Below are 11,527 nucleotides of genomic sequence, written 5' to 3' on the forward strand. Positions count from 1 at the left end.
GAATCAATGGTGAAAGTGGAGGGACTTCTTTCTTTATTGGGGTTTTTCTTTTTGGGAAAGCTGACACTTTCTTGACTACCAACCACGCAACACAAAACTGACACTTCTTGGTAGATTGACTATTTTTTCATACGGTACTAATTTATATACATTTTCTTTGATATTTGTTATATTGTTAGCTTTATTTTGTGTGTATCGTATTAGTTTATATGCATTTATCTTTTATGTTTGGTATATTATTATGATCCTAAGTTGGGAGTCTATCGGAAACATCTTCTTTACTTCACCTGAGTAATGATATGATATGCAAACACTAACCTCCCCAGACCCACTATGTGGGAATACACTGGGTGTTGTTGTTGTTGCTGTTGTTGTTTCTTATACAGTATTTGATTCAATATATTAAAAATAACACGAATTACATATTTTTTATTTATTTTTACATAATACCCCCACTTTAAGCATGTTAATGCATGCATTAGATCCATTGCATTATTAATGTCATAAATTTTGAGGTATTAGTAATACACACCTCAATACACAATAGAGTATATAAATAATTTTTGCATTAGTTATACATAAGATAAAAAGATATATATCAAACAAGGGATTACTAATACACATTAAATTAATGCATGGATTAATTTTTACGTAATACATTCCATGCTTTATCACAGATTTGATTATTATTCCTTGTATTGAGTCGGGAGTCTATCGGAAACAACCTTTCTACTTCTCCGGAGGTAGTGATATGGACTACGTACATCTTACCCTCTCCAGACCCCACTATGTGGAAATACACTGAATTTATTGTTGTTGTTGTTATTAATTTTTTAATACACTCTATCAAAAGACTCCATGCTTCTCATTTAATTATACCTTTAGCTCCTCTTTAATTTTGATAATTGCTCTCTGACTCCACCTTGCTTTTTTAAAATATAAATAAATAGCAATGAATTTAATTTTGCTCATTACTCTACTAATTGTAGTAATGTTAGGTGGATTCATCAACTTAAAATTAGAGTACATTCACTCATGCTACATGTTATAGCTATAGTTCAAAAAAGGAATTATACGTTTGACATAATACACAAATGTGTTTTCAACTTGACATCATCAACAAATATTTATATATTTTAATTTGGAGTGTTGCACAAAAAATACTTAGACTATCATATAAAGTTAAAATAAATATATATATACGAGTCTTGTATTACAATTTGTCATGCAAAATGTGTGCATCTCATACAATTTGTCAAGTAATTAAAGCGTTTGTGTCTAGGGAGTGCATTGGTCGGTTCGGTTGGGTTTTACATATTATCGTTAGATTTATCGGTTTTCGGTTTTTAAATATGCTAAACCAATAACCAAACCAATAAAATATTTTTTTTCTATTTTTAGTCCTTAACGATTCGGTTTTCGGTTTAACCGATAAGAAAATACTCATAAAATAAAAATAGTAGTAACTAACATGTGAAAAATGAATCTTAGTTGCAACAAAAATCCTACATGAAGTGTTTAAATTTACAAAAATCTTCAAGTTTGAACTAAACGTTAGGAGAAATTAAGAGTTTGTATAATTGAAATAATAGGTTTGTTAATTTGTAGAAATAAAAGATAAATATATAATAAGTTATATATATATTCTTATTGGGTTATCGGTTTATCCAATAACCCAATAAGAAAAAATCTAACCGAACTAATAACCCAATAATTTTTTTTATAAAATCATTAACCTAATAACAATAAACCAATAATATTTTTATCGGTTCGATTTATCCTGTTATCCACTTGTTAAATTTTATAATCATTTACACTCAAATGGCCGGGGGACAAAGTATACTGTATGCTGTCAATGTGGATATGACCTTTAGCATATAGTATATGATAAATCAATCGGCACGCTTGTCTTTGAAACTCCTCATATTTTTTCTCTTTCTTAATTTTGTGGTTGAATTTTCAAAAAGCCTTGGTGGTTTCTTCCTTTCCTTTGATAAACTTTTGTATTTAGTAGTAATATTATTTCATAAATTGAAACCACAAGACTATTCAATTTTGTGTGGGGCCCACATATGTGCCCATTTTTTCCTTTTCAGATTGACCTACGGTGGAAATTGGGTAGTGTGTAGTGGACACACAAGTCACAACGGACATTGACGTGACTTTTAAATTTTAGCCTAAATAGGTCTTATCAAACAACGAGATAAGAGGAAAAGAAGTAAACCTCAGGAGGAGCCTTAGGTTGGATATAGTAGGTACGAGGAGGTGAACATGTAGGCCAAAAAATGAGGAGAGATTATTGGACGTGACCTTATGATCACTGTCATGTCTGTAAGAACTTCTTGAATGATCTTTCTCATTTTCAGCATCGTCATCAAAGGAACTCATATGCCGCTTGCGGTGTTTCTTATCTCTGTCACTTCCTGACCTTTTGATCTCCTCGAAACTGTAAGCATCAGCCTTGTCGATGCCTGTACCATCTTTCTCGGTTCTTCTCTCTTTCCTGCTTTTATCCCCTCTGCCTTTATCCCTTCTATTTTTTTCCTTCTTCTTTTCTCTTTCCTTCTCTTTTCTTGCCTGCAGACAGATTGAAACTTTAAATTCAGAGTCAGTGAACTTTACTGAATACAAAGTTTTTTGGTTTTTCTTTTATATACTAGTTAAGAACAATGGCTTCCCACACTCGCCAACAAATGCCTCGTTCAGGTACGACGGGAATTTGGAACTTCCAAAAGATTCAATAAAGGAGCAGAGCGTGGCAGACAGCGCCAAACCCAAAGGTCTTAACCATCATATTAAACTAATATAAGTTACATATTCATTGTTGATACCTCATATTTACCAATATTGTCACACAACAGCAAGCCCGAAATCTTACATATTTTAACATTATCGCCTCACACCATCAGCTATATTAATTCACTTTAATAACTGTAGTATGCCCAAACATCTTTGAAAACATTGTATTTGTAAATCAAAATGGCCTCACACTCAATACAACTAAGGGAACATGAAAGGTTCATTATTTTATACTCATACAGGTTGTGAAAAGAGAAATTACGGGAGAAAACTTTGTGCCTGTTTGGAAGGCCAACTTGTAATTGGATTTGGGTGTACTACACAGTTTGACATGTTAGTTCAGCATGAAATTCACATGAAGTGGCTAGAATATCAATGCCCAACCAGTCTTAGAACGCAGTCCCACAAACGTAGTTTCAGCCACAATAAGTTTGCCTTGAAAAAGAGTTCGTAAAATCTTATGGTTCAAAAAGGGTGAGTCTAGGCTTTAAGAAAAAAAAATAGAAGACAACCCATATCAACCACAATCACATCCACACATCTACTATCCCCACCACCCGAAAGTAGCAGAAGAATAAGGGTTTGTATTCAAGTACCTTACCCTCTTGACGCTTCCGCTCCTTCTCTTTTAGTTCATTAAGAAATTTGTCAAATATTTCAAGCAGCAAGCCCTCATCACTCATTATTCTGTAAAATAATAACAGCAAAGAAATTCACATTCAATGTTACGACATAATGAGAATCATGAGATTATGAATACAACAACAACAACAACAAACCCAGTATATTCCCACCTAGTGGGGTCTGGGGAGGGTACCACTACCTCTAAAGAAGTAGAGGGGCTGTTTCCGATAGACCCCCGGCTCAAGACACAGGACAATATACAAAAACATCCAGAGCATGAAACATGATAAAACTAACATAGATACAACATCCACACAAATAATGTACATTACCAAACAAAAGACACCAAAACCCTCCTAACTACGGACTACGATTCATCCACCCACCTTATCCCTCTATCCTAGTATTTTTCCTCCAAACCTTCCTATCCAGGGTCATGTCCTCAGTGAGCTGTAACTGCTCCATGTCACGTCTAATCACTTCTCTCCCGTATTTCTTCGGTCTACTCCTACCCCACTTGAAACCATCTAACGCTAGTCTCTCACACCTACGAACCGAGGCATCCGTGCTCCTCCTCATCACATGACCAAACCATCTCAACCTCACTTCCCGCATTTTTTCCTCCACTGATACCACTCCCACCTTCTCCCGAATAATCTCATTCCTAACCCTGTCATCCCTTGTAAGACCACACATCCAATGCAACATCCTCATTTCCGCCACCTTCAACTTTTGGATATGGGAATTCTTAACTGGCCAACACTCCGCTCCATCCAACATAGCCGGCCGGACATTTCATTTATAGCCAAAGAGGCTAGAAAAATTGAAACTAGAGATTTAGCAGCATACTTCAGAAGCGTGAAACAATCACAAATGTCAGAAATTAAAAAACTAAAACAATCAGAAATGTCAGAAATTTAAAAACTAATTGCTAGAGCTATTAAACGCTCAGTGTTAGAACAACTAATAATTGACATCAACCAATTTCTTGAGGGATAAGTTCAACATTAAAAGTCACTTAGCGAAATGGTAATTCATGCTAATACTATAAAGAAATAGCCTACCTAAATGTTGAGGAATATAAAACAACAAATCATTCAACACAGCTATTATTCTAAGGTACACTCTAGAACTATGTGAATTACTGAGTTTAGAATATTGAAGGAGTTGGTCCTTGAAAATAATATCAATTATCACTCTCCAATGGTCCTTGTAGTCGTGTTACTAATTCTAGATCAATAAAAGCAAAAGAAGCTACTTGCCTATCTCCGAAGAGGGATTTGCAGTCCTCCCATTTCGATGATGCAGTAATTTCCTGCAACCACAGCAAAAAATAGATTATGGTTTAAAGGAAATATCATGGGATCCCATCCATTGCAATGTGAGAGATTGTAAATTGTTTACTATACCTTTGATGCATGAAGAAATTCATAGAACTCATCTGCTAGACGTTTACGCTTTTTAGCTTTTTTTTCTTCTTTCTCCCTGGCCCTTTCCAGTAACTCCTCAAAGACAAACTATGCAGATGAAATATGCACATTCAATACTCAATGACCCGGCAAGCCCAAATGCCTAGAACATATAGTTTAGAAAGGAAGCATGGAATAAGATTTAGTATAATCCATGTATGTCCTATTATTTCTTCGTTTGGAAGGCACGGGGCATATAATGTAAAAGTATTATTACCATCTTTTGGAGTAATTCCTCACATTATAATCTTTGATAAAATGCTTTACAAAAGTTCTGAGATTATTGAAAGGACACTAAAAGCCTTAGAGACCCAACCAACTGTCTAAGCATAATTCTTCGACAAGATGCCCCTGGCCTAAGTTGCTCGGACTCTCCAAAAATGTTGCCGCACCCGTGTCGGATCCTTTAGAAATAAACTATTTTTGGAGGATCCAACATGCACCCGTAGACATTTTTGAAGAGTCCGAGCAACTTAGCCCCTGGCCTTAGGGACCCAACCAATTGTCTAAGCATAATTCTTCGACAAGATACCCCTTACAATTCCCTCTTCCCACATACATAGATTATACGCCATGACCATAAATAGCTTCCAAAATCCAAATGATATATGAAGAATATCCTCATTACAAAAAAAGGAAATGATCGTAGGCCCTGGCCGTGACAAGTATTCCGAACCATCAAGGCCCGAAACACTCCTTATCTATCTGGTAATCATGCACATGACTTATATGAAAAAGAAATGCGGAAGATACACTATATAACGAAAACATGGTCAAGAATCATATGAAAACAATAATGGGGAATAATGTTCCACAATCTCAATCAATATCTCTATAACGTCTGCGAAATCTCTACTACATGACTGAAACAAATATCTATCTGAAAACTGGAACAAGGCCCCCAGTAGACCCAAAACTAATAAATGATAAATGAAACTGGCAGATATCAGGCCTTCCGAAATAGAGAAGGCTCACCAAGTAACTCTGCGAATCTGTCTAAGGAAATCTACTGATTTTCTGGACCCCTAGACTGTGCCTCCGAACCTGGGAGGGAAGGGGGTGAATACAAAATTACTGGTACGCAGAGATATCAAAACAAAACATAATATTTTTACAAAATATAGTTGAGAGCCATTATAAAGCAGTTTCATATCAAATCATTTGAAAACACATGGGCATAATGTAATTGTTTTCAACAACAATGCAATGCAGCTGAGCTAGGTGGAATACCCTACGTAATTTACACCAACTGTCAAACCCCGGTTGCCGCCGAGATTAGAGTATACGTGAGGGGAAGACACACAAGATCACACAGCAGGGTGTCTCGACCCAGTGGTAGTGCCCTAGATCACTTAGCCTGGGCTCCTACCTATAGTCCCAATTTGGGAATGACATAAAGTTAAGTACACAGGTTCACTTAGCCTGGTACCAAATTCCCATGTCGGCAAACACAGTTTCCAGCAATGACCCCTTATACTCAAACACCTTCTTCGGGCATCCACCTATCTTATGTAAAATCAATGCATTCAAATTTCATCTGATTCAGTCACATGTCATATGCTGTGGTACAAATGGACAAAATGTGGTCGAAACTTGACCAGACTAACTACTTTTAGGTCTCATTTGTTTGCACTTATTGGATTTATAAACTTGTTCAAACCTCAAACCATTAAGTGCATTTGTTTTTATTAGGATTTTAGCTCTTAATAGGCCTGAGTAGGTCTTAGTCATTCAGATGTGGAAACGAGTATAAATATCATTTAGAGATATTCTTGTGTAGGATAAATTCACCACCACTCTATCCACAATCACCTATCACCACCACTACCCACCTCCACCATCACAACCAACATCACTACCAACTACACTGCCAGCCACTACCACACCTACCACTTCCATTATTCTAATTATATCCACTGCCAACGCCGCCACCACCGCCACCACCAACTGCTACCGGTCGATCTCTACTACCAACCAACTCATCTATCACAACTAGCACTACCTCTAACAACCACTAACACGCCATCAACTTTCACAGATTCTTCGGGCACCATCACCACCACTGTCGCCGGCATCACCACCACCACTATCGCCGGCGTCACCACCTCTACCACCACCATCCGCTATACTCGCTATAGTATCTGTACTAACAACCATTCCACCATCACAGCTAACAGCGTCTCCAACGACCACCAACACATCGTCAACCATCATGCATACATTTTTTCGTCACCACGATCAACACCTCCAACTACTAACATTAACCAACTTCACATCACAACCACCACCATCACTACCAATCACCAATATCATGACAGTTACTACAATGCCAACTATCTCTACTATCACAACTATCATCACCAACATTGTTAATCACAAACATCAATTAATTTATTACAACCACCACCACCATTACAAACCATCTCTACTATCACTAACAAACATAAATGTGTCACAACTCGAACCGGGGCCCTGGCCATGACGAGTATCCCGAACCATGAAGGCCCAAAACACCCCTATCTGTCTGGTAATCATGCACATAATCCATATGATCAAAGTAATGCGGAAGAAACACAATAATATGGAAACATGGTCATAAATATAAAAAAGAACAATAACGGGGAAATAAAGTTCCCACAACATGAATCAACCTCTAAACAACCGTCTGCGAAAATCTCTAATATATATAAACTGGGACAAGGCCCCAGTAGACCCCAAAACTTAATATAAGATAAAGGACTGCAGGACATAAGACCTTCCGAAATATAGAAGGCTCACCACTTGTCTCTGCAACTCTATCTGAAAGATCTACTGATTCTCTTGACCCCTAGACTGAGCCTCCGAACCTGAGAGTTGGGAGGGGAGGGGGTCAGCATAAAAGTACTGGCACGCAGAGATATCAAAACAAAACATAATATTTTTACAAAATATAGTTGAGAGCCATTATAAAGCAATTTCATATCAAATCATTTGAAAACACATGGGCATAATGCAATAGTTTCTCAACAACAATGAAATGCAACTGAGCTAGGTGGAATACCCTACATAATTTACACCAACTGTCAAACCTCGGTTGCCGCCGAGATTAGAGTATAAGTGAGGGAGAGACACACAAAACCACGAAGCATGCTGTCTCGACCCAATGGTAGTGCCCAAGATCACTTAGTCCGGGCTCCTACCTATAGTCCTAATTTGGGAATGACATAAAGTCAAGTACACAAGATCACTTAGCCTGGTACCAAATTCCCGTGTCGGCAAACACGATTTCCAGCGATGAGCCCTTACACTTAAACGCCTTCTTCGGGCATCCACCTATCTCATGCAAAATCAATGCATTCAAACTTCATTTAATTCAATCACGTATCATATTCTGTAGGGTATCATCATACCCGACTTGCAAGTCATCAATATCACATCCACATATGCATAATCATGTAAAAACCAAGGTGCTTCATCATTTACAAGTGGTGAATAATAATTATTTCAAATTCATGCTCTCTTTTGTTGTTCACAATATGATATGGGGTATCAAGACATTATCATGGGAATTTGAAAGCAATTTATCGTTCATATTTATCAAACTTCCATGGAAAATCTCAAGTCACATATGCATGGTGTCAACCATTGAAGTATATAGGCAAACAATTCCCATGACATAAAGAAAAATGACTTAGAAATCATATTGAAAGCAAGTTATTAGCATTTGATTAAAAAACCCCATTTAAAAGCATGCATGTTCATAAAAACTACACCCATGAGATTTTAGGATAACCCAACGTACCTCTATTTCCGAAGATACTAGATGTTTCTTGAAGCTCGCGGATTGGTGATTCCGAATATGTAATTATCTTCGAAAATCTACGGTCGAATCTTGAACTATTGGGGAAAGTATGTGTATTATGGTGTTTGAGGGATTAAATCCCGTGTTGGTAGTATATATAGGGGTGGAGGATGACCAAAATACCCCTAAGGAACAATTAAGGTCAAATCTGTCCCTCAATTGACAGTTTGATAGGCTGGAGTAAGTAGATTATAACTTTTTACTCATATACTCAAATTGGATTAAACCAACTGCATTTGAAAAAGGACTCAAATAGATTTCGTTTGATATATTATAGCTCACACAGTTCATTATATACAGGGAGTTATGATCGTTTGAAGTTGACCCTAAAATGCTGAAAACTGGGCAATAGACTATGCGTTTTGCTACTGTTTTGAAATCCAAACGCAGCGTTATGCGTTCCAAAAAATTCCGAAACTTATCCGAGATGTACTATGAGCTTTACCGATCGTAACGCAACTTGAAAATCTAAAAACGGATGTCGTGAAGGTTGAAAAGTTGTATCCCAAAGATTGCCAGCTAAAATGACTCTAAGTCCTCATTACACTTAGAAAATTTTTCAAGATTTTAAGTCCAAGGGCACTCTATTAAAGGCTAATCCATGCACGACTTTTACGGGGTGTTGCAAAATGTTTCTTTTTTAATCAAATAATAATTTAATTGTATTAAATTAAAAAAAAATTCTAATATATAATTATTTTTATCTGAATTGTATTTTTATTATATTTACAAATAAATAAATTTTGCATATTCAGATGTTGAAAAACACCCAACCTTAATCATTTAGTTTTCAGATCTAGAGACAATATCTTAACCATTCAGATGTGCATTCAAAATGATTCAAATGTCTGAATATTAATAAAAACAAATGCAGTCTTAGCTGAAACACAATGGTGTGGTTGTGTGATACTTTAAAGGAGTCCTCGAAAGTCAAAGAAAATACGTGAAAACATGGAAGTTTGATGATCACTTCTCAAAGTTGTTCTGCTCGAGAAACTATAACAATTAAGGTAATATAACCATTAACAACATTCAACGGAGGAGAAGTCAATTATAATTGTCCGTGAAGTAGCTAGATTGAAAGAATCATCTATATCTATACTACATTAAAAGCATGGAACCCCTAACTTAAAAGTTGACGACAATACCATTCCTATCAGCCTAAATACCTACTATCTAGTAAAAAAAAAAGAAGAGGAAACTAATTGGCATAAAGAGAAACAACACAGATGTTTAATAGGAACAAACGGTCATTGTTCTTATCTCAACAAAATATGTGTTATTTAAAAAAAAAAGAGCAAGCAGAGGGGTAACTCTCAAATCTCAATCTCATGCTTTTATCCTACCAAGTATGTTCTATTCTTTAATGCACTACAACAACAACAACAACAAACCCAGTATATTCCCAAATAGTAATGCACTAACTTCCTTTTTTACCTAATGAATTGAACTTTTTAGTGAGGATCTGAATGATTTTCAGACTTTGTTTAACATCTGATTCACTAAGATGTATTAATAGGTTGAATCTTTTTTTTTTTAAAAAAAGCACTTAATGGGCTGATATCTTAACCATTCAGATTCAGACCTTCATTAAGTGAAAGCAAATGAAAAGGGATTGTAGTGTAAAGTCTATAAATATGGCTTAGTGTAACAAATGTAGTTGACACAATTCAATACTCCTATTAGCAACCTATTTCACCTGTTTCTCCAGCTCATCCATAACATCTGTAAATAAGTCTTTTGTTGTTGATCCTGAAGTATTTGATGAGACAACCAGATATGCAGCAAAATCTTTAATCTGCAAGCACAAAATAAAGAAGGAAATTATTGGATGAGAAATTCAAAAAGACGAAAAGGGAACTCATGAAGGTAATCACTCTCACTGAACACAAGAAAGAAAAACTAACGTTGATGCAATAATCACGCCAGTTAGTTTTTGCATTAAGTATTCCTGCAGTAACATGCTCTTCCATCAGTTTTCGGAACTCATCACGATTTTTACGTTCAGCTTTCCTCAATTCTTCCTATTTGAATCAACGGTGTATGCCCAGTGAGAAAGAGATAAATCAAAGTCTCCAAACATAAATTTAATTTTAACCCCCGAGTCTAATAAGCAATATACCATCCGCAGTTTCCTTTGCTCCTCCTCTTTGCTCTCTAAATCACGTATATATTCCTAATACAGAAAAGGTTGCAACATAACTTTAAAACCGAGGCGTACAAATGAGATGTTTGGAAAAAGTTATTTATGATGTATTAGAAAAATGAGTAGTACCTGGAAAATCTCCAAGCGATCGATTTTCTCAAGGCGGGAGCATCTTTCATCAGTTTCCAAGCGGTCCTGAACTTTCCGCCACTGGATACTGGCCTGAACAAAATAAGTCAGCAACAGTGGAACTATGGAAGTTCTATCTCCTGGAAATAGAAAAACATAATCTAGGAACTGATGCTAATTCCACTAGAGCAAATACCTTAATAAAGTCACAGGATTTTAAAAATTCTAAGTACTCCACTCTATTGCGCTTCTGCTCCTCCAATGCCTTTGCATGCTCCTAATAAAATCCAGTACCAAGTAAAAAAAATAAAATTTCTCTATAAAGAAGACAATATTTACAAAGAGACTTTAACTACACTTACATGAAAGTATTGAAAAGCTTTTTCTATTTTACAACGGAGGGGGGAGAGGAAGAAGCATATCATAGTTTCAAGTTTCAAAAAAAATTACATACAATACATGGAAGTCTGTTTAAATTGGAATTCAATGGTGAACAAATTTAAATGTTGTACCCTTGAG

At 36.1% G+C, this 11,527-nt stretch overlaps 1 protein-coding gene across 1 annotated transcript; it reads right to left on the reverse strand.

The window, feature by feature from the left end:
- Nucleotides 1–2,022: 2,022 nt before the first annotated feature.
- LOC107846886 (pre-mRNA-processing protein 40A-like) lies at nt 2,023–11,433 on the reverse strand. The gene is made up of 10 exons (XM_047403304.1): nt 11,371–11,433; nt 11,205–11,285; nt 11,009–11,101; nt 10,856–10,909; nt 10,641–10,757; nt 10,433–10,531; nt 4,833–4,940; nt 4,686–4,738; nt 3,396–3,486; nt 2,023–2,577 (listed from the first exon to the last, which is right to left on the reverse strand). Exons 1-10 carry the CDS (start codon nt 11,431–11,433, stop codon nt 2,173–2,175), a joined length of 1,164 nt encoding a protein of 387 aa, XP_047259260.1. The 3' UTR covers nt 2,023–2,172.
- Between the last annotated feature and the right edge of the window lie 94 nt (nt 11,434–11,527).

The sequence above is a fragment of the Capsicum annuum genome, chromosome 1 (assembly GCF_002878395.1).
Source record: "Capsicum annuum cultivar UCD-10X-F1 chromosome 1, UCD10Xv1.1, whole genome shotgun sequence".
NCBI lineage: Eukaryota > Viridiplantae > Streptophyta > Magnoliopsida > Solanales > Solanaceae > Capsicum > Capsicum annuum.

Bases quoted from the DNA above. Each gene is read 5' to 3' on its own strand.
- LOC107846886 (XM_047403304.1), bottom strand. From the start codon at position 11,433: ATGATATGCTTCTTCCTCTCCCCCCTCCGTTGTAAAATAGAAAAAGCT. The intron at 11,286-11,370 runs GTAAGTGTAGTT...GGATTTTATTAG, and splicing joins AAGCTTTTCAATACTTTCAT to GAGCATGCAAAGGCATTGGA. The intron at 10,532-10,640 runs GTTAGTTTTTCT...TTGTGCTTGCAG, and splicing joins GGCGTGATTATTGCATCAAC to ATTAAAGATTTTGCTGCATA.